A 24,340-nucleotide genomic window follows, 5' to 3' on the forward strand; every position below is an offset into this window, starting at 1 on the left:
TGGGTTGTGGGCTAGATCCCCAGTGGGGGGCATGCAGGAGGCAGCCGATTGATGATTCTCTCTCATCATTGATGTTTCTATCTCTGTCTCCCTCTCCCTTCCTCTCAGAAATCATTAAAAATATATTTAAATAAATAAATAAAGCAAAAATCCCACTTGTTGAATGACCTTGTATTGTAAATTGATTTTGTGTCTTAGTATTTCTGCCTTCAAAACATGTAGGGATAACTATTTAAGTAAACTCCTAGTTAATAATTGAAAAGAACAAATAGGTAAGACCTTTGAATCTTGTTGGTTTTTTTGATATCATAAATAAACAAGCTTAAAAGGCAGATGACAAACTTGTAAAGATATTTTTATAATAAATGACAAATGGTTAATATCCTTAATGTATAAATAATATTTAGAAGTCAGTAAGAAACAACAACATGTTTCATCAAAAAAGGACTATATGATTAAATGGGCAACTTTAAAAAAATACAACTGGTTTATGAATATGAGTATATTCAACTATTATAACAAAAAGACTAGACATAAAAGGACAAATACTATATGATTCTACTTAAACGAGGTACTTAGAATACCCAAGCTCCTAGAGACAGGCTGTACAACAGTGGTTACAAGTGGCTGGCAGGGGAGGAAAGTGGGAAGTTATTGTTAAATGGATACAGAGCTTCAGTTGGGGAAGATGAAATAGCTCTGGAGATGGATGGTGGTGACAGTTGCACAACATTGTGAATATACTTAATGCCACTGAACTGTACACTTAAAAATTACTAAAATCATAAATTTAAAATGGAACTCCCATTTGACCCAGTAATCCCACTCCTAGGAATATATCCTAAGAAACCAGAAACACCAATCAGAAAGGATATATGCACCCCTATGTTCATAGCAGCACAATTTACAATAGCGGAGATTTGGAAACAGCCTAGGTGCCCGTCAGCAGATGACTGGATCAGAAAACTATGGTACATCTACACAATGGAATACTATGCTGCCATAAAAAAAAATAAAACAAAGAAGGAATTACTACCATTTGTAGACACCTGGATGGAATTAGAGAACATTATGCTAAGTGAAATAAGCCAGTCAATGAAAGAAAAATACCACATGATCTCACTCATTTGGGGATAATGAAAAACATTATAAACTGATGAACCAAAAGATAGTTACAGAGGCAGTAAAGCATCAAACAGACTGTCTAATTACAGCGGTAAGGTTAGGGAGAGGTGGGGGAAATAAGAGATCAACTGAAGGACTTGTATGCTTGCATATAAGAGTAACCAACGGATGCAAAACATTGGGGGGTGAGGGCATGTATGGGAGTGGGGTGGGGGGTGGGCAATGGTAAGATATGTACACATATAATACCTTAATAAAAATTTGAAAAAAAATCATAAATTTATGTTATGCATATTTTACTACAATAAGAAAATTCAGCCAGTTTAGTATTCAAACAAATGTAGACTCAAATAATAATGATACTTTTGCTTTTTTAATTAGTTAATAGAAATGGCAATTATAACGTTGGCAGTTCTTAACATGAAGAGAAATAGATACACCCAGACACTGGTGAAAATGTAAGGTAACTGCAAACTTTCTGGATGAGAGTTTAGAAATATAAATATCAAATGTCCTCATACCCTTTGACTGCTTCATTCCAAGTAAGGAATATGCCTACGGAAATTACCATTTTTGCTTTTTCAAATTTATTATGCAAGCATATTCAATAAAGAGGGGCATATCCATAGGTGGAATAAGAAACAACTATAAAAAGTCACATTCTTTAGATAGATTAAGTGAAATAAAATATTACAAAACAATATGCACTGTGACCTCAATTTTGTAGACAAAAGTATGTGTACTTAAATACCTGACCAGAACTATGGACATGAAAATAAACCTGTAGCCCTAACCAGTTTGGCTCAGTGGATAGAGCGTCGGCCTGCGGACTGAAGGGTCCCAGGTTCGATTCTGGTCAAGGGCATGTGCCTTGGTTGCGGGCACATCCCCAGTGGGGGGTGTGCAGGAGGCAGCTGATCGATGTTTCTCTCTCATCGATGTTTCTGGCTCTCTATCCCTCTCCCTTCCTCTCTGTAAAAAATCAATAAAATACATTTAAAAAAAAAAAGAAAATAAAATAAATCTGTAGTTGTCTCTCCTAGTGAAAGTATGAGGTTTAATTTTTTTCTTTATACCTTTTTGTAGTTTCTTAACTTTTTAACAGTGAATGTTTTATCTTTGTAAAATGTAAATAATTAGGAAGCAAAATATTAAATATTACTAGTACTTTTAAATAATGTTGGCCATCCTCAGCTTTCAATGAATCTACAAGCTCAAAAAATAACTCTTAAATCAAGGATAATGTCAGAAAAAAACAAAGAATCGAAGCATGCCATTAAAATTGCCTAATTCAGTGGGAAAGTAGCCCAGATTCTTTCATGGAGTAAAAAATAATCGCAATTTTGACTTTTCACTTGGCTTGATTTTTGTGTTGTCAGAGGTCACAGGAAAGAGAGCCAGCACTGGTGAAGGTCAGATGGAGGTGGGGGCACAGGGGCACTGACTGAGAGCCAGCACTTTTGGGTTCACTTCTCTGCCATTTGGAGCAGAGAGGCCTTGCGTTAACCAGCTACCCGAGCTGTTAAATGAAATAGGAGATTCTGCAGTAAATATTGTCATTATCTCAGGAAAGCATGCCCATCGATTTATTAAACCAGTAGAATTGAGAATTCAGTGTGTTCAAACCTTCCACTGAACTTTCACAGAACTGGATCTGTTCTGACTTTCCAGCTAACAACTTTCTCCCCCAAACCCTCTCTTCATGTTCATTGTTTTGAGTCATTTACTGAATTTTGTTTTATTGAGGTATAATTGACATATAACATTACATTAGTTTTAGATGTAAAACGTAATGATTCAATATATGTATATATTGGAAAGTGATCACCACATGAAATCTTGTTAACATCCATCACCGTACACTGTTGCAATTTTTCTTTTCTCGTGGTAATAACTTTTAAGATCTGCTCTCTTAGCAATTTTCAAATATATAATACAGTATTATTTCATTAATTATAGTCACTCGCCCCCAGTACTTACTTATTCATGTTCATTTTTGTTTCACCAGCACAAGGGTTAAAAAATATTTGTTAAATGATAAAAGTACTAAGCCAGCCCTGACCGGTGTGACTCAGGCACATGCCCAGGGCTCAATCCCCAGTAGGGGGCGTGCAGAAGGCGGCCAATAGATGTTTTTCTCTCACATTGATGGTTCTCTTTCTCTCTCCCTCTCCTTCCCTCTCTCTCTAAAAACAATAAAAACAGCCCTAGCTGGTTTGGCTCAGTGGATAGAGCATAGACCTGTGGACTGAAGGGATCCAGGTTCGATTCCAGTCAAGGGTGCATGCTCAACCCATCAGTGATTCTCTCTCATCATTGATGTTTCTATCTCTCTCCCTCTCCTTTCCTCTCTGAAGTCAATAAAAGTACATTTTAAAATAAATAAAAATAAATAAGTACTATGCCAGGCTGGTTCATATTTTGGGCTTAAGTGAGTATCCAAAAAGTACATTTATATTTATGTAGGAACAAGGGACCCCCCCCCTTTTTTTAAATATCACTAGTAGACTAAGTAAACCTTCCCATGTTTAAACTTAAATTGTTCAAAAATGTTGTCCAAAAGATCTACTGAAAAAGAGAGCTACTTTGATAGCATTTTAAAGGGGTGAACTTATTTCACTGCCTAAGGCTCTCTTGTTCTCCCCTTTCCCCATCCCACACCCCCAGAATTTGAGTTTTAAATGTGTTTGAAAAGAATAGATACCAGGGTAGATGGTGGGGGAAGAACCCAGACTTGGGTCACTGAAGCTTAAATATAAATAAATGTTTTAAAAACAACCATTAAATTTTGAGTTTAAGTACTTCTGTTAAATTAATACTGTTTAAAAATTATTTTCAAAACTTTCTTTTATTTGTCCTATTTCCTTTGAACAGGACAAATAAAATGATTTTATGCACTAATTTCACAATGCTGCATTGAACACAAATTATATTACGACACTTTCCAAGCTCAGGAATCTTTTAGTTCCTGTGGGAGAGAAATAACTTTTCCAAAGCGATTGCTTGGCTCATATCACTAGAGCAGAGGTTTAAATTCATTGCCCCACAGCTAAATGAAGCCCAAAGTTGAAATTACTTGGAATGGGTTTAGATTTTTTAAAATTTGTTGCCAGCTGGGCCCTGGCCGGATAGCTCCGTTGTTTAGAGGGTCTCCCCATACACCAAGGTTTCGGGTTCCATCCCCCATCAGGGCACATACAAAAATGAACCAATGAATGCATAAACAAGTGGAACAACAAATCCATGTTTCTCCCTCTCTCTCTCTAAAAATCAATTTTTAAAAACAGATTTGTTGCCAGCATCTAAAAATTGGAAGAGTTGATATAAAAATATAGAAATCTAGGGGCTCTTGAAAAATCTTTAAACCCCAAGCAGTGGGGTTGCTGTGTTAACATTTGCCAACAGTCCAGTGGGCCTGAGTGGCGCTGCCCTCTTGGAGGGTCCTGGGCTCCTCGGTCCTCACCTGCTTGGGGTGCGGTTTGCTTTCCTAACCAGCATTACCTGCCTGAGTGCCTGTAGACACGTTTTTGCTCTTTTCTTCCTTTCTTTTTTACACTATAAAATGCAAGCGGCTGTCCTTAGTCACTCAGCCTTCCATCATGCAGGAGTTGGCCATGTGATGTCTCTCGCCTTGGTAATATGACGTTGAATGTGAAAACATCCAGACAGACAGGGTATGGATATTCTTGTGGACGGATTCCATGCAGCTGATGCCCAAACAGAGAAAAGCATGGAAACGAGCAAACAGCATAGGACCTTCTATCAAACCTTTTTTCTTTCTTTTTTTCTCACCTGCCATTAGAAACAAATTGACAACAGCAGCAGCCGTCGAGCCTCATGTACTTTTTTTTTTTTTTTTTTTTTTTTTTTTTTTTTTTTTAATTCCCATGTGTTGAAGGGGTTTCAGAGGACCATAGACTGCTGGGTGGGAAATGGGCTACATTAATCTCTGCCTCTTAAGAGGCCAGGGTTTCAGTAGCCGAATCTTATTACAGATCAGCTGACAAACCCAGTCTGATGTCATCTGCCTGTGACAGACCAATGAAACCGTGGATGGTGAGTTGAAGGTTAAATGAGGAGGAAGGACTCTGAACTGTCCCAGGGACCCTCTTTCATCGGGTTAAGTTTGTTGACGCTTTTAATGCCTTTTCCAGTCCTTCCTTCCCCCACTTCATAAAGGCTCCTCAGATTCAGGAAGGTTAAGTCAAGGTCTTGTTTTGTTTTCATCTTCTCCTAGATAGTTATTTAAATAGAAATTGCCTGTTTTTGCTTATGTCCCCACGTAGTACTATATAATGGCTAACATTATCAAGAGCCTGCTGTGAGCTAAGCACTTGCATACATTATCTTATTCAATCCTCATTGAAAACTCCATGGAATAGGCGCTCTTTCAACTTCCTTTTCAAAGATAAACTGAAGTTTCAGAGGCTAAATAATGTGTTCATCACACAGCCAGGAAGTGGCCTGCTCCCAAAGTCCTGCTTTCAACCACTATTCTACATGTGTAGCAGCCTTCAAAATGTCGCATGTCCATTTCTAACAGGAGTCAGAATTAAAACTATGAAGACTGGGCTTTGGCCCAGGACACAGGCTGTGTCAGGAAACCGAAGAATGGTAGAAGCGAAAGCTAAATGCCAACCAATACATCACCAAGGGAAATGTCTTTGGAGTTATTAGTCTTATCAGATGATGAACAATTCCCATAATACAAATCTCCAAAGAGAGGTAATGAAATTAAAGAAGATCCAGAGAAGGCGACATCAATACATAAGGGAAAAGGAATGTGGCTTGAACAAGAAGACATGAGTACTTAGTGGGGTGGGTATATTGCGATGGCACAGACTCTTAGAAACCTAATTAAAGTAGACTACAACTTCTCCCAGCTAATAATAAAAATTAACAACTTATTCTGAGAACTGATATGCTTTGGAGGAGATGCTTAGAATATATTTTTAAGGTTTGGATTTCTAATAAATAAGGGAAATTAGCACATTTGGGAGGTGTATTCCTAATTTCCAAGTTCGAAATATACACTGCAGCCTAAATGATCTTTTCAGAATGTAGATTTGATCATAGGAGACCTTCTTCCATTAAAATGGCTTCTCTCTGTTCATCACTGTCGAGAATTTAAAAAATCCTTAACGCAGTCATGCAGGGAATCAAAGGTCCTTGCCCTTTCTTATCCAGCATCCCCTGGAATCACACTCCCCCTTGCTGGCAATTGTGAGCGCTTTGACAGCTCCTCCAGCACCCGAACTTCAGTGGGCAGCCCCCCTCTTCTGTTGTCCTGGAACAGGCCCTCACCCCTCTTTTTCATGTGCCCCTTTTTGCCTCCCCACTAGGCTGTAAACTCTGAGTAGGCAGAGGTGGGCCTGCTCTTGCGTACCTCTGTGTCCCAGGAATTCACATCTGTCTGGGGGAAAGGGGGCTTGGTATTGCTTCTATACTCTATTTGATTGATTATATGTTAACTTCTTTCCATTTGGCTACACTTAATCTGGTTGGGCGCCTATCAAGGTCATCCTGTTTACAGCTGTGTCTGCAAAATACTGTCCTACATTTGAACTTTTATCAAGAATAGCATTTAGTAAGAACAGCCCAGACTTCGAGACCCTTGTCCTACCCAGCAGTTGTAGGTAGGTGAAAGCCCTGGTCGTATTGCCGAATAGAGATGCCCCATGCCTTCCTGAAATGCCCTCTTCAGAGCCTGATTCTGGTTTGGGTAAGTTAGGGAGCCAGTAGTGGAGGTAGCATATTTTCATTGTTTTTGAAACACATGTGAAAAAGAATTTTGTGTATGTACACTAAGACCTAACTATGAAATCAATACATTTTAAACTAAGAGAGACTAAATTCTCCCATTTGCATTTACCCCAATTCAAAAGTAGACTCTGCCCCCAGCTCTCCTAACCTCTCCCCTGCTTTATGGAGTGCCACCTAAGACACTACACATATTGCACTTATTTATTTTGTTTATTGTGCATCTTCCCCACCAGGAAGTAAACTCCAGGAGGGATGGGATGTTTGTTCTTTTTGCTCACTGCTCTATCTTCACAGCCTAGAACAGTGTTGGGCACATATAAATGCTCTCAATATGTTTGTTGAATTAATGGGTTTAGGTTACTAGTAGTTTTCTTTGCCCAGAGGTAATAGGCAGTAAGTATCAATTAGCCCCAAAGTAAATTTTCATGGAACTGGCTTGGATTTTTTAAAAATTCTTATATTGTTTTTATTTATGAGCTTTAAAAATATTAGACTTCCTAGTATATCAGGGGCCCTCAAATTACAGTGCCTCAGAATCACCAGAGCACTTGAAGAAATGCAGATTATCACCATCAAAGATTATAACGCTGCCCAGCTGGTGTGGCTCAGTGGTTGAGCCGCAATCCCTGAACCAGGAGTTCAGTGTTCGATTTCTGGTTAGGGCACCTGCCCAGGTTGCCGGCTGGATCCCAAGTAGAAGGCGTGCAGGAGGCAGCAGATCAATGGTTCTCTCCCATCATTGATGTTTCTATCCCTCTCTCCCTCTCCCTTTTTCTGTCTGGAATCAATAAAAACATTAAAAATTTTTTTGTTAAGATTATAGCTCTGCAGTCTGGGGTCCGGTCCTACCAGTTCCATGAGCTGCATTAGGCTGTAGCCCAAGGGCCAGGATTTGAGAAACACTGGCTGTGACTGACTGCACACCTTAGACTCAACACGTGCGCAGTAAAAGCTCATCCTTCTCTACAGCAGTGTTAATTACTTACATTACGCCGAGGGGCTTTAGCAATGAATAATCAGCGTCCAAAGGACTGCTACTTTCCCCATTTTACAGACCAGAAAAGGCTGATTTAGCCCTACTTTCCCACGTCCCCTCTGTTCACGCGGATGTATGCCGTTCCTATAGACTAAAAGGGAGAATTACTGAGACTTTTCAAAAGTGTGCAGAACTACCAAGAAAAACAGGAAAAGTGCGCGGGTCCAGCGGAGACCTCCCGGATAAGTAGACGCCTCGTGGGTACAGCCTTTGCCTTTGCCTCAGGCTCCAATAGTTGGAGACCTTTAGGCGTTTCCTGCTGCAGACGTGCACATCCCCCAGGATAACATTCCAGCTCCCGCCGGGGCGGGGCGGGGCGGGGAGAGGGGCGGGGCCAGAGGACCGCCCGAGGCCGAGGCGGGCGAACCCGGCCGCAGGGAGGGAGCGAGGCGGGGACAGTGGGCGGGACTGGTTGAGTGGGTGGAGCCTGAGGGCTGCAAAAGGCAGTGGCTGGCTACCTAGGAGGTGGGGAGGGAGCCAGGTTGCCCCGCCCGGTCCGTCCCCTCGGGGTGGGTAGTGCGGGCGGGCGCGGCGGGGAGGTCGCACTAGAGGCAGTGCGCTCCAGCCGCCTGTGCGAGCGCGCTTCGCTGCTGTCCCGGCTATGGCCGATCTTCGTAGCCGGAGTAACCGATCCCGGGCTTCTCGCCGGGTTCCCTGAGCGGCCTCCCCTTTCAACCTCCGAAAAACCCTACGTTCTTTCTGGGGCCGCGGCGAGTGGCACCGAGAGGCGAGCAAGGATGCGCTGAGGACCGCTGGGACGCTCGTCTGGGGTGCCGCCGTGAGTTGCGGCGCAGACGCCCAGGTGTCTCGGGCTACCTCGATTTCCCCCCTGTGCGCCCGCCGCCCCCCGCCGCACTTGATGTGCAGAAAGAAGCCGGACACCATGATCCTAACACGTAAGCTAGACTTGTGCCTTGCCGTTGGGCCAGCTGCGGGAGCCAGCTGCGGAAGGGACCCGCCGCGGAGGAAATGTCACCCCACCTTGTCAAGTCGGTGCCTGGCGTTCTGTGCTTTTGAAACGCTTTCCGAGGAGGCTTGGGACCGAGTCGCCCGAGTTTCTTGGAGTGGAGGAGGTGGAGTGTGGGGAACACAAGGGGTTTGGGGGGGAGGTCTTAATCTCGGGTAATGTCTCCTGGGGGCTCATTGCCTGGGACTCACTGGCGGGCGCGTCCCGTGGGCTCCGGGAAGGGCTGCGGGCTGGGAGGGGAGGAGACCGCGACTAATGAAGTGAAGCCCACGTTAACTTCCTGCTGGGGCTCAGGACCTAGCGCCGGGCTGGGGGTGCATCGCCGGGCGTGGGGCGCAGAGCCAGGCGGTCCACCTCCCCGCTGGAAATAACCAGGCGATGATGGCCTCTGACTCCGAGGACCGTGCTCGGCGTGACCGCTTTCTAGAAAGTATCTTCCCTTCGGGGACCTTTCAAGGCCCGGTACTTGCTTTCCTTCGCCATAGGAAGGAAAGTTTATTATTTAGGGACGTTTAGATCGTGGTAGCATTTGGAAATGTTAATCAAAAACTTGTTTTCATTTCAAACGGTTTTGTTGAAATAACTCAGGAAAGAGTCTGATGGCTGCCGCCCCTGGAGCGTGTCGAAGCTCTTCGGCAAGCCCCACGGTCGCTTTGCGTGTGCGGGATGCGTGCTGGACAGGCTGCAGGGTCACTGACTTCACGTGCTGGGGCGTTGAAGCAGTTTCGTAAAATGTCCCGCGGAGATGCCCACGCCCTTGGCCCCGGAGGGGGCGCCCGCGCAGAGCGGTCCCAGGGCCAGCGAGAGGAAGGAAGCACGCCTCCCGGCCCGACTTTTTTTTTTTTTCTCTCTCGGAGCCAGGCGACGGCCTTTTGGAGCCCTGCCACACTCTGTGACCTTGTCCCCACCTCCGACGTCACGGGCCGGACGAACTTTTGATCCTGCCGAAGGAGTTGCACCCTTGGCTGCAGCAAGCCGGCCCTGCTACGTGTCTTCCCAGAGCTCAGCCCCTGTCACGAGGGGAGTTCGAGTGGAGCCCGGGGGCGGGAGGCTGGCTCATAGGAGCAGTGTCTGGTGCTGACGTTCCACAGATACCCAATTTATGCTGCTTATTGTAGAAGGAAACCCCTGTGTATATAGTCAGTCTGCCCTGTGGAGAAGAAAACCTTGCCCCACGCCAGCTGTGAGTGAGTCTTGTTGCACTCAACCTGGTTAGCAAATGGGTTCATTCTCAGAATTCCGAGGCTGGCTCAGCCATGGTAAGGGTGAAGGTATGCAGCCTAGGCACAGCCATCCGCTACAGAAAGATTCCTGAGGGTGGCATCTAATGACGCATTTGGGTAGAAAAAAAAAACACAAAAACCCAACTCTGGAAACAGAAGACTACTGAGTCTCAAATTACATTTTCCCCCCCAAACTCTGCTGAAAGGATGAGGGAAAATAATAGCCCAGCAGAACTCTGAGTGTAAATCTATCAGCAGCTCCGAGAGGTTGACTAACTCAGCATCCATCTGGTCCTCCGCAGGATCATTTGCAGGCCATAAGTGTGGAATTAGTGGAGGCACCCAGTGCCATCTTGGCTTGCAGACTACAGCAGATGGTCGGAGGGGTGCCCTGCAAGTCAACAGCCCCCCTAATCGAAGAACTAAAATCCTGGAGATTGAGTGTCAAATAGTTAGCAGATGTACACTCAGAAGTTATTTCAAGACATTTTCGGAGAAAATGTTGGCGATGGCTCGTATTAACTTTTACTGTAGCATGCCAGACTTACAGCGTGGCCCCAGCCTGGGTGCATATTTTTATGATTAGTACTACTGTTCAGAGTTTAAAATGAAGCACAGCAGACTGACTTTCCCTCCCAGCTGCTTTTCCAAGTTTGCTTTCGACAAAAACAGATCTTACTCTTAATTCAAGCTGAGCGACACCTTACAGCAAAAGGGACTGACCTGGTTTCCCAAATGCAAAATCAGAATAAGTAGCTCCCAATTTAAATCTTTCCGTAGAGTGGATGGGAAAAGTGGTTTGGGTGACTTCCATGTGTCTCAACTTCCCAGTTGTAGATCTTATGAGAAACACCACTTAGGTGCCTTAAAGAGTGAAGAGGTTGAACGGACGGGTAGTTAACTATGGCTAATTGTAGGCAGTGATCCAAGTTTTAATGCACTGGTCCAGTCAAAAGATTTTCCTATATTTGTGGAGCAAAGGTGAGAGGCCGGTTGCACTTTAACCTAAAGCCTTTCTTTTTTTTCTTTTTTTTTTTTTAAATTTTGTTAATGTTCTATACTGCATTTCAAATACGGTTTAAGGATGTTTTTACATTTAAAAAGGATGTTTGGTTGCTTCTGGAAAAGATACCATATTAACAGAAAAACTTGTTATGATTAAACAAGTTATTACTGTGAGTGAGTGAAAATTGTTTTCAAGCTCTTATTTGTAGAATCAGTGCGGGGGCTTTAGGGGATGTGGCAGGCCCCAGTGAGATGCCGCCAGTCAGAGGCTTGGTGGGATTCCAAGAGGTGGTTTCAAATACAAAAATAAGTACTTGGGTTTCCCTTGGTGTCCCCATGGAGATTTTAAGCCATGATGCAATGTTCAAGTGAGAGTGGTATTTTTATGACTTAGGTGAGTAAATATGCAATTTGAAAATACCCAGGAAAGGGTGGAGGTGAATTGGTCCAGAAGACAGGGGCATGCAAAGTACAGTGGGTAGAGTGAGTGGTACTGTTCTGAAGAGAGCCTTGTGCTGGACAGGATGGTCCAGTATTGTAAACACGAGTTTCTCATGCTTAGTTCTCCTTCCTAGCAACAGGAAGACGGAAATGAGGCCATGCAGAGAGGGGGGGAAAGACCCTGGCTGGCTCCAGACAATACTTGACCCACCCTAGCATTCACCCTGTATAGCCAGAAGACTTGCAAAAGTAAAAATAACTTCAGATGTTTCCCTTTCCTCCCTGGCTGTTGCCAGATCGCTAAAGACTGAATACTTGGTGCTTTAGAACAGTGCTTTTCAACCAGTGTGCCGCAAGAATTTTTAAAACATTCAATACCTGACTATTCAGTCAGGGGCACTGACCTATTTTCCCTTGGATTGTCAAATAAAAAAATGACAACAGCCAACACAACAATGGCCATCCGGTGTGACTGATTCAAAACTATACCTTTTTTTTTTGTCAGATCGGCAAAAATATATATATTTTTGGTGTGCCGCAGAATTTTAGTAATTAGTTTTGTGCCAGGAGATGAAAAGGTATAAATTGCTGCTTTAGAACATTCTAGCAAAACCTGGCCCCAGGGTGTAGCTAGCAGCAAGGCGCATATAATGCCAAGCCTGTGCTTGAAATTATAAAGCAGACCTGGGGAGAAAGGAGATTTTCGTTTTTCATGTTTGCATAATCCAATAGTTAGAATTACATGAATTGAGATCTGGTGGAGGAGAGAAAATTTAATTTCTGAATTTAGAGGTGAAGGTGAACTAATGCTCCACCGTAAAGTGCAGATAACCCAACACTCTGTCCCAGAAAGCACAGTCCATGGTCCTCTTTCAACTGCTGTGCAATTAGGAGAAAAATGCTTCTCCGAAGCGACTCACAGCTGTCCTTACAGCTGACTCTGTGGCCATTGCCTATGGAGGAACCCAAAGACGTGAGTTGAGGGTTCTCTTAATCATTCATTCTTGTTTTTTATTCGGCTACTAGACTGCATTTCACTGTGGTTCCTCTTTTAAGAAGATGGTGCTGTAGGGTTAAAGGATGTTTTCTAGGAATGGGTTGCTGGTGTGAATGCAATCAGTGGTGTTTTCTTTCGCCCTCAAATTAGTCAGAAATCTAATTAATGTAAAAGGGGTAAGATTCCCAGCTGAGAAGCGCTGTCTACACTTTTCCTTGGGGGACCCTTGTTATTGTTAAGGATTATCATGATCAAGGATAAGGACTAGGGAGTAGTCCTGCTGGGGTTCTTTAATTAGGTCAACTCTGCCTTTACATTTTTCTCACTAGCTACTCCCTCCTTGCCATTGAAATTTATAGCCTTACACACTTGGCCTATATACTGTTAGAGTCGCTCACAAGAAACCCTTAGCCTTCTCTATTATGGACACTCCTTTTTTAAGTTTTATAAAAAAGGTGCAGACTTTTGACAAGATAGTATTAACATGACAGAAGTAAAATTTATCGTGTTTGCATGCATGGTCATGTTTATTTTTTGCTGCAGCACCACAAAGTAGGTACAGTGGGTCTCCATTTCACAGGCGAGAGGACTCTGAGGCTTGAGGAGTAAATACCTTGTCCAGGTCACTCACTACATGGCACACCTAGGTTTCCAAGCCGCTGTGTGTGGCTGTCGGTTCCCAGCTGAGGGAGATGTATTTGTCAGGAGTGGATTCTGTTTAGGAAACAGTATTTGTCCTTTGGCATCGTGCGCCTTGCAGTAGCTGCCGTTTCCGAGGGGACTTGAGCTCCTAGGTGGGGAGCTACAGTGTTAGGGTTCAGGGTAGAAAAGCAGTCGGTTTTGCACCCCTCCCCTGGAGACCCAGTGGATGGAGAGTGAGCCTCTGCCTCTGACGTGTAGACCCGGGGTCTGGGTACCGTATTCTAGCCTGTCCTGACTGCCCCAGGTAATGCTCTCTTCAGTGACAGTCTTTTTAAATAATACGTCTAAGGGGGAATGACCTCGCAGATGAAACTGCAAACATTTGAATGGCATCATGAGAATGCCTGCCTATTAGGAACTAATGTTCTTGGGCACCCCAAGGTAAAACGTGAAAACTTAACTGAAGTCAAGCCAAAACACAGAGAAATCAGTTTCTCTTAATCATTCATTCTTGTTTTTTATTCGGCTACTAGAGTGCATTTCACTGTGGAAAGTCCTGTAAGCTCCTTTTCCCTTCACACATGCCTCTACGTGGTGGCCTTTTCAGTTCTTATCTCACCACACACACACACACACACACACACACACACACAACACACACACACATACAACACACACACACACAACACACACACACACACATGCACACACACACCCCCCACATGCACACGCACACCCCAAGGAGAAAAATCAAAAGCTCCCTGAAGGCTGAGGTGGGTGAAGCCAGTCCTCAGATGCCTTTGACACCTCCCATCCACGTTTTGTTCCCTTCCCTGCCCCGCCTCTGAGTGTCCTGCGGAGAGGACTGGAGGCTGCTTCCTGACTTGTCAGAAAGGCGCCTTCCTTCTTGCGGGAGTCCCTAGAGGATGTCTGAGGGACAAAAGTTTTCCACACCCTGAGGCTGTAGCATTTCTCAGGCGGCTGCACTCAGGAAGCTGGAGAGAGAGGAAGGGGCCTTGGAGGTGAGAAGGCCCATGGCCCCTGCGCTGGGCCGCACCCCGACCACTTGTGCCTTTTGTCACATCCAGGTGGTAAAGTAGACAGAAGATGCTGAAATGCTGAAATCGTCGCCCCCTCCAGCGTCTGGGGAAACCAGGAACTCAGGGGCACTCTCCACGCGCCTTGCTTTTTCAAACTGTCTAGTGTGAAAAAGGGATCTTGCCTAGTCCTTGTGTTTGTAAAAGTCAGTGCATGGGAAATTCCAGAACTTTGCAAAGCAGCCTGGAAAAACATTGCCTCTTCCCTGCTGAGAAGTGGGGAAGTTCAGTGACTAGGCCAAGGTCACCTGCGAATTGAATGGAACTTCATACCCCTTCCTGTCGGATGTGTCAACAAAGCGGGAATAGCAACAACATGAGGCTCTTAAAGTGTTTGTAGGGAAAACATTTCAGTTATCAAACCAGAAGGGTTCCTATACTAGATAGGGGTACCTGAACCAAATTTTCACCATTAGATGCTATGTGTTGCGGGGTAATAAGTAATTTTGATGAAAATAATTCTTAAAAGACAGTAATACCTTTGAAAATACTTTTTGGCAGGTTAGACATAGGCATGGCTAGAGATGGCTGATACTGACCACGATCTGCCCCGTGTTTGTTTTCACTGCTGTTCGATGAGGCAACTTGATTTTTTATTTGATTCTTGATTTTCTTCTTTTCTCTTTGTCAGAATTATCTGAAATATGGATGAACAGTTTCTTTAGAATTCCTCCCTCTGTTGCCTTTATTTCTAATTTACGGGTTCTTGTAGCAGTACAATTTGCACAGTATTTTCTATTTCCTGTGCTATACCACCCTAGAATGTAGGGCAGAAACCAAAGATTGGGGGTAGGTGGGTGGGACGTTAGTAGAGTTAGCTTGTTAACATGTTAAAAGGAAGAATTGATGTGCTTGCTAGCCTTTAATGATGGAGATGGTAGGGTTACTTTAGATTTGTAACAAGGTATTTTGCCTTAAACAATAAAGGAAATGGACTATATAATCTTAACACAGATGCATCACTTTACACACAAAAAAAGAAGCTTGAAAAATAAGGGCTCTTAAAAGAATTATTTAGATCGTTTCTTCAGATTGCCTTCTTACTCTGTGCAGTTATCTTTAAAGGGCTTAGTATTTTAAGAGCTACTCCAAACTATTTTTCTTAATGCATGGTTTGAAACGCATACGTATTTGATATAGAATACTAAAAATGTGTGTATGTACTCGCATGTGTAAACGAATCATTTCCATCTGCCCCAGATTGAAATGAAATCGAAAGAGGTGATGATACAGTATTCATTTCCTTAATAGTTTATTTTCGTTTCAGTTGGACTTCTTTGTGCTGGGTAGTAAGTGCCAGCTTTGATTCGTTGGGAGATATTTTCTGTTCCTGGAAGTCATTGGATCAGCTCAAGTCTGGAGTGCCTGATAAAGCCATGTCTTACATGGGCTCGAATTAATGCTGTTTACCTTGCAAGGGAAGAGCATGTATATTTTTATGTGAGCTACTTGCCTTTCTTTGGTTTGTGTTAAAAACAGTATTTTGCAGGCACTCGAACTAAATGATCCCCAAAGGGGTTTTCACATGATTTAATTTTGCATTTGCCGAGTGTCACGCCATGTGCTTAATCCCAGGTACAGTCTTGCAGGGCGGGCCTCCCAAGATTCCCTTCTTTCAAGGCGAAGCTATTTATTAAGTTGTCATCACATCATTAGGGAAAATGGGTCCTTTCCCCCCTTTAGATTATTTTTAGGAATATTTTTTACTAGAAAGCAACATACCTACTTCCAAACTTCAAGCAGGAAAAGAAAGAAGAAAAAAAAAAAACTTAAAAAGAAAACTCCCCCAAACTTACAGTTCTTACTCTAAGAACCGGTTCATGCTTTAAAAGTGAATTTACAAAATCGGGGCTGAAAGCAGTACTATTGTTCTGATTTTTGAGAGGAAGAATAATGTATTTGTGAATTGATAGTAAATCTGGGAACTGACAGTAGAAATGAAACCTGTTCTTTAGGTTGTCAGTGAGAAGGGGGACTGAGCATAAAGGAAACCTCAGACTGAAACCCGGGGGATTTGCAAAGCCTGCGGCAACCCCAGGTTTACAGATGAGGAAATAGGTCCAGAGAGATTATTTTCTTAAAGCTGCTTAACTGAACAATGGATTCTTTCCTGGACCACTTTTTCTGACCTGCTAGGGTATACTTTTCCCTCTTTCTATGATGGATTATTAGAAAGAGTTTGGGAGGCTCAGATGCAAAGCTATTTTCCATCTGAGGAAATGGAGCTGATCGCTCATTGGTTGACCAGGCAATGAGATGCTTACATCTGCTTCCCACTTCATGCCCCCTCTTCCTTTGCTGTGTTACGGTAAATCCAACTATTTACCACTCCTTCACAAACACGTGTGCTTCCCCATCTCTCCACCTACCTCCTTCTGTCTCTACTCCCAACCTCTTCTTCCACCATCCAATCTTTTTTTATTATTATTATTATTTTATTGATTTTTTTACAGAGAGGAAGGGAGAGGGATAGAGAGTTAGAAACATCGATCAGCTGCCTCCTGCACAGCCCCCACTGGGGATGTGCCCGCAACCAAGGTACATGCCCTTGACCGGAATCGAACCCGGGACCCTTCAGTCCGCAGGCCGACGCTCTATCCACTGAGCCAAACCGGTTTCGGCTCCACCATCCAATCTTAACACACCCTCTCCCCCTCCCACCTCTGAATTCATAGAGGTCTCTCCTATGTCACATCACATTCTCCTCTGTACTGTACACAAGTCCTTATTCCCTCCCTCCCTCCCTCCCTTCTTTCCTTCCAGTCTGTCTTCCTTTTCCCCCCTCCCTCCCTTCCTTCCTTCCTTCCTTCCTTCCTTCCTTCCTTCCTTCCTTCCTTCCTTCCTTCCTTCCAATCTATCTTTGTTTTTCTTCCCTTTTTTCTTTCTATGAAGATAATGTATTTCAAATTGGTTGCTTTGGTGGGTAACAAATAACATGTTCAAAATAAAATAGAAAAATGTAAGGCTGCATCACTTACCGTGTTACTTGGTGAAACTTATTTCAGTTTGACATATGCGTATATATACACAGTGTGCTTTTCTACATGAATGCATGCATATATTTATACACACTACCTGCATACATGCATGTACAAGGTTACAATGTAAAATGGTCTTAATTTTTGTTCCAGTAAAATGGTCTTAATTTTGTTCCAGTAAAATGGTCTTAATTTTTCTGACCATGATGTACAATTTCTTATTGTGCATCCTTGTCAGAAAAATTAAGACCATTTTACTGGAACAAAAATCGTATTGTAGCATATTTATTGTGTCATGTTTACTTATTGAGCAACTGCTATATACCCCACACTGTTGTAGGTGCATGGATATATATCAGAGCTTACGGTGGGGGGGGGGGGGGGCGGTGAGAAGAGGCCAGTAAAGGTGGATCACTTAGCCTGAGGGAGATGGGATGAAAGACGAGTGTAGTAAGAAGCCCCAGAGTGTAGTAAGGAGCCCCAGATGAGGGCACATGGCCATTAGGACTTTGGCTTGGTGACTCTTTGGTGCTGCCTGTATAGTCACTTGGGACCTAACAAACACGTGGGCCTGTTAATAGCCGTCAGGAAACCAATTCGTCCTAAGTAGAGGATCGTCAGACAACTACCAGTCAAGGGGGAATTACCTTTCCACTTGGCTTCCTGCTTTGGGGCAGGAACCTGTGTCTCTGATTGTCCCTGAGCAGAGCTGGCAGCATACTTAGCAGATGTTCAGTAAATAAATATTGAGTGAAGGGGGAATGAAGATTGGCCCCACTTCCATGCATGACTGTACTAGAATATACCAAACAGTGGCTTTGAGTCAGCTACTCCTAGGCCAGATGGCCTTAGAAACGGAGTTCGTATCAACAGGTCTTTCAGAAGCTTCCTAACTGGTTTCTTTCAGAATCCGCACAGCAGGGCTTTAGAATTCTTTTAGGCACGTGAGGGTAGGAATGCTTCTAGTTGCCAGTCCAAATCTTTGCTGGGATTAGGTAACATTAGCGTTTAATAAATATTAATATATAAATACTGCTATCTGACTTGGCCCACCTAAATCCATTTTACATAGGTAACTCCTGATAACCAGTCTTCAGCATTTGTGTGTGTTTGACATTTATTTTTATTAACTGTAAAGAGAAAAGGCTTCAAGTCATGGTTCTTAGTCTGAACTAGTCCTCTAATTCCTTAGGCTTCTGTTTAGGGAAGAAATTCGGGCAGCATTTCTTTGCCTGGAGCCCTGGTTGTGGGGTAGGTAGCGTGTTGTTAAAGGAGTCAGGGAACCTGAGAGTGCCCGCTGTGAAGACCACAAACAGAAGATTATTTTATTTCCTATTAATCCTCACCCAAGGATATTTTTCCATTGATTTTTAGAAAAAGTGCAAGGGAGGGGGAGAGACAGAGAGAGAGAAACATGGATGTGACAGAGACACATCAATTGGTTGTCTCCTGCACGCGCCCCGACCAGGGCCAGGGATCCAGCCTACAACCAAGGTACTTTCCCTTGATGGGAATCGAACCCGGGACCCTTCAGTCCGTGCTGTAGCCCCTGAGCCAAACCAGCTAGGGCAGTAGTCACTTCCTGCTTCCACTCAGTCACTGTTGCTCAACCTGCTAAGAGCAGCGGGTTTAACAGAATGATGACGGGGTTGGGGAATTTCAGTGTCACTTACAGAAATTGAGGGGGAAGGGGAAGACAGGGTCATCCCATCATGCCAGGAAATGTGCAAATATGGCCTGATGGTTCCCAGTCATACACAAAAGGACCTCATTCATCTCCTACAACTGACCACTAAAGCTGTTTCCAATCAAAATTTCCTGTTTCCTCCTTACCACATTTGTCTGTTGTTTGCTTAGAGAAAACCCAGGTACAAAAGTGACATTGTATTCCCATTGTGTTTTTAGTTTCTGACGGCATTTGTGCCTGGTGGGGCATGTTTTTAAAAATCATCCTTATAGTTTTCACACCACCACTCACATATATTGAAGGAAAAGTCATACCCTGATGGCCCGGTAGAGATCTCCAAAAGCCAGGCCTGGGGCAGTTCCTGCAACTGAAGTGATGAAGCATGTACATGGTTTTCTTTAATATTTTGAGTGTTTATTGTTATAGATATATTTTTTTTAAGGATAGAACCTATCCTGTTCATTTCTGTGTGTCTTAGTTCTCTATCCTATGATGGCATCTGAATGAAAGAAAGCTCATTTTTAAGAACTGATTATTTCCCTATTTGTATGTCTTGGGGATGATACTGGTAATCCATGTGTTAGAATCAGTCTGAGGAGTATGAATTAATATGCATTAAGTGCTTAGGAGGGGCCTTGCCCGTAATAGGCACTCAGTAAAAGTTAGCTATTGATGAAATTGTGGAGAGGCATCTGGGAAGACTGCCCAGAGGAGGCAGCATTTGGGCTAAGCCTTGAAGGACGAGTGATAGTTGACCTTGAGAGGGTGGGAAAGCCATTTCAGGCCAGAGTAGTCACAGAGATGTGTGGGAAGATGAGCACCCAGTTTACTTTGGCTGGGATACTGAGCGGACAGGGGGCTGGAAAATTAGGTTGGATGCCACATGAAGAGGCTTGACAGCCACATGGAGGTGTTTAGACTTGATTTTCTAAGCAGTGGAGTTCCAGGAAGTTCATTCGAGACAAGATCAAAACCGTAACTTAGGAAATTTGATGAGCCAGGGTTGGATGGATCCTCAGAGAGGAGAGAATTGGAGACCTAGAGTTTTAGTTCGGAGACAAGAGTGAAAGTAATGGCCTGGGTCAGGAGGGTGAAATTAGAAAGGGTATTCCCAATCTGACTTGGATGTAGACATTAGTTCATTTCTTATTAAGTAAAATTTTTAGAAATTTTTCTTTTTTATAAAAAAATGTTTTTATTGATTTTTAGGGAGAGGGATAGAGAGATAGAAACATTGATGAGAGACAACATCATCAATCGGCTGTCTCCTGTGCGCCCCGTCTTGGAGCCTGCAACCCGGGCAAGGGGCCTCCCGGGACTCAAACCAGTGACCTCCTATTTCCTGGGTTGGTGCTCAACCACTGAGCCACACCAGCCGGGCTAGAAAACTTTATTTTAAAAAACTCAGTACTTATATTGGATTATTACCATTTTCTCTTGGTAGTAATTGGAAAGGGGTGGGAGTGAAATCAATTAACTAGTCTTAGTTTAAAAATCAGTGACTTTACAATGTTTACCATTTTATTTTATTCTGATTTCTACAGAAACAGCAGGTTAAGTTCTCATTTGTTAGGCAGCCTAAGTTTTCATGCATGGCCATTTTTCAATGTAAAATAGATATGGGCTTATCTATTTCCCATGGTTTCATATCTAGAAGAAAGACAGGTTCTCATCCATTGTAGGGTAAGGAAAAGGAAGGGCAAAATCACTGGGTCTGCAGTTCTTGAACGTGCTGCCTTTTAGCCACTGTAAGCCTTTCGTTCCGTTTTCTGCTGGGGAGGCAAATCTTCACCTGCTCACATCACTTTTTCCTAACTAAGTTGCTCTAAGAAGAGCGACAATTTAGACACCATCTTTTTTCGATCAGTTTTTGGTCATTTGGGAGCATTTCATTTTCTCAGCGATGGAAAATGAATAAGAGAGTGGCGAGACAGCAATAGGCATTTATGAGTTCCCGAAATCACACGGGTCCTTAAGTGAGTAATATATGTGACAACACTCTGTAATTTGTAAAGCATTACTAGTATATAAATAAATGTCAAGATTTTTTAGAAAAACGGTACCTTATATCTTTCGTGCCTCTTGGCATAAAGCCATTTTAATAAGAACATTGGGAACATGCTCTAAACAAGTGGCAGTATTGGCTGGTGAACTGTGTCTAATTAAGGCTGGTGGTGTGTGTGTGTGCGCTGTGACCTGGTGTCATGTCTGAACACAGCCAAAAAACCTGGCCATTGAGAATTTCTAGTCACTCACCACTTGAAATATTAAGAAAACAAGAACATTTACTCTTTAACAATCTGTTGTTCCATGTCTAGCAATCTGTTCAACAGAAATAATCTCTAAATAGTCAGAAACTGAGTTATTTAAAATATTTTCTAAAAACAAACAGCTCCTCTTTCTTTCCATGTCTGTCTTTGAGTGGGGGCCATGGAGATAGAGAAAAAGTAATTTCCTCATTCTTTAAAATAAAATGTTGAGCTACTGTAGGGTGTCCCAAAAAATGTATATATACTTTGAATAATTATAAAGGCAGTGTTTATTAAAATACACTTCATTTTCAAAATATAATAGGATCTACAGAAAAGTATGTGTACGTTTTCTTGGGACACCATATATTTTTCCAGCAATACCGTTTTCTAGAAAATGTTTGTTTTATGATTTTATTTAAAGCTTTCTTAATTTCTTTCTGAGACAAGATATGGGTATAAATACAAAATAAAAAAAAGTTAAACCCAGATAATTCCCATTGGACAATTCTATTTGTTCTTCTATGCACTGCAAACATTGAGTTTATGTCACTTTATCCTTCACCCCCAATTCAGCCCTGAATCTGGTGTTTGATGCTGCTGCTTTTATAATAAAAGATTCATGGAAGTAAACGTTGCCATGTTGATTTTTCCACTCCACTGCCATAGTTGTTCGTAGCTGGGCATTAATTAACTCATCCAAAGGTAGCAGGTTGTTTTTCCCTTTGGACTGCTCAATAAGGACATTCCTATCTGCTTTCATGAATTTGAGCGTTCATAATTACCTTTCCTTAAAGGCAAGGAACTCTTGAGATAATAGGCCCCAAATGCTTTGAAACCATTAAGTTACCATGCAAAAATAAGGTATATACTTCTCCAAGATGGGCTCCTGTCTGGCCCAGAGGAGAGATGCTAAATGAAGGTTTGAATTTGGAATAAATTAAGTAATGTTGAGACAATTATAAATGAGTGAATAGCCTTAGATACCTATGTAGTCTGATGGCCTGGTGAAGGTGGAAGAACTGAAAGAATATTCTTGCCCTGGCCAGTGTGGCTCAGTTGGTTGGGCATCGTCCAGTGTACCAGGAAGTTGCCCTTTTGATTCCCGGTCAAGGGCACATGCCTTGGTTTCGCATTCGATCCCCAATGGCACGCATGCAGAGGGCGGCCTATGGATATTGGGCATTCACATTGATGTTTCTCTCTTTAAAAAGGGGAAGGTCAATGGGGAAAAGAAGGGAGGAAAAAAGGAGATATATGTACTACTATATGTAATGCTTTAAACCAGTGGTCGGCAAACTCATTAGTCAACAGAGCGAGCCGCAGTTTGCTGACCACTGCTTTAAACAATAAAAAATAAATAAAAATCAAATCAACTATGTTAAAGAAAATTACTAAAAAAAATAATAATAATAATAAAGGAACCCTGGTCGGTGTGGCTCAGTTGGTTGGGCATTTTCCTGTGCACCAAGGGGTTGCTGGTTCAATTCCTGGGTGGAGCACATTCCCATGTTTCGGGCTACATCCCTAGTGGGGGGCATGCACGAGGCAGCCTATCAGTGTACTCTCTCATCGATGTTTCTCTCTCTCCCTCTTCCCCTCTCTCTAAAAAATCAATTAAAACTTTTTTTTAAAGAATATTGTCTGGCCGAAACCGGTTTGGCTCAGTGGATAGAGCGTCGGCCTGCGGACTGAAAGGTCCCAGGTTCGATTCCGGTCAAGGGCATGTACCTTGGTTGCGGGCACGTCCCCAGTAGGGGGTGTGCAGGAGGCAGCTGATCGATGTTTCTCTCTCATCGATGTTTCTAACTCTCTATCCCTCTCCCTTCCTCTCTGTAAAAAATCAATAAAATATATTTTAAAAAAAAAAAAAAAAGAATATTGTCTGGCCAGTATAGCTCAGTGGTTGAGCTTCGACCCATGAATCAGGAAGTCAGGGTTCAATGATTCTCATCATTGATATTTCTCTCCCACTCCCTTCCTCTCTCTGAAATCCGTAAAAATATGTTTGTTTGTTTTAAAAGCATGTTTGTTGTGCAAACAGAGAAACTCATGAATGTGCCCTGACAGCCTATGTGAGTCAGTTTTAACAGAATTGTGACCACGTCCTTGAATGAGTTTGAACATAGTAATGCGTCAGTTGCACTTGGCCTTCTGTTTATCAAAACTATCTACATTCTACAAGGTGTTAATCACAGGGAAATAAAAGCTTTATTCGGCATTTCAGCCTCCCAGGATTGTGGGGTTTATTGAATTAATGCCCCCAAGTCATCTGACAGCCCGGGCCTCCTCCTGTAACTGCACCTAAAGTCCTGTTGCCCCAGTGCCTGGGGCTTCCTGTGCATCCCATCAGGTGGCTGAAGGTCAGGCTAGTGCTCTTCCAGGTGTCAGATGTACTTGGTGGCCTTCTGTTGATGTGAAAAGTAAACCAAGTGAGGCCATAATCATTAATAACCGGAACAGAAGCAGCACAGGGTAACCTAGTGCTAGGACCTCACCCTGCACCCCTCCCCCTTTTTAAGGAAAGATGGATAATTATATGCATTTTTAAAAATGTGGAAAGATGCACAAAATTTTAAATCATTTGAATTAAGGGGACTTGGGGGCTTATTTGTTACCAACAGACATCCATGTTTTGCTTGTATAACTGTATCAGAGCTTATTAAGGAAGAAAAAGCATTCTGAGGTACATATGACTTAACCTCTTTGTTTTCTGTTCTATTGCAGAAATTGAAGCCAAAGAAGCTTGTGATTGGCTACGGGCAACAGGTTTCCCCCAGTATGCACAGCTTTATGAAGGTGAGCCAGGAACACCATTTGTAAAAAATGTTAGCATAGCCCTAGCCAGTTTGCTCAGTGGATAGAGCATCAGCCTTCGGACTGAAGGGTCCCAGGTTCAATTCTGGTCAAGGGCACATACCTGGGTTGCGGTCTCAATCCCCAGTAGGGGGTATGCAAGAGGCAGCCAATCAGTGATTCTCTTTCACCATTGATGGTTCTATCTCTTTCTCCTTCTCCCTTCTCTAAAATCATATTTTTTTAGCCGAAACCGGTTTGGCTCAGTGGATAGAGCGTCGGCCTGCAGACTGAAGGGTCCCGGGTTCAATTCCAGTCAAGGGCATGTACCTTG

The 24,340-nt window shown here is 43.0% G+C and overlaps 1 protein-coding gene across 5 annotated transcripts in view; it reads left to right on the forward strand.

Moving 5' to 3' along the window:
• DLC1 (DLC1 Rho GTPase activating protein) overlaps positions 1 to 24,340 on the forward strand; it is a 460,437-nt gene that overhangs the window by 403,277 nt on the left and 32,820 nt on the right. For 3 of the 5 annotated variants that reach the window (XM_080661952.1, XM_080661951.1, XM_080661954.1), the window contains one exon: positions 23,938 to 24,009. In XM_080661952.1, coding sequence (XP_080518078.1) covers positions 23,938 to 24,009 — 72 coding nt within the window. Of the gene's footprint in view, positions 1 to 8,388; positions 8,998 to 23,937; positions 24,010 to 24,340 lie in introns of those variants that run through there. The other 2 variants (XM_080661955.1, XM_080661953.1) reach the window with 2 other exon arrangements.

Source organism: Plecotus auritus (assembly GCF_963455305.1).
Source record: "Plecotus auritus genome assembly, chromosome: 3".
Classification (NCBI taxonomy): Eukaryota; Metazoa; Chordata; class Mammalia; order Chiroptera; family Vespertilionidae; genus Plecotus; species Plecotus auritus.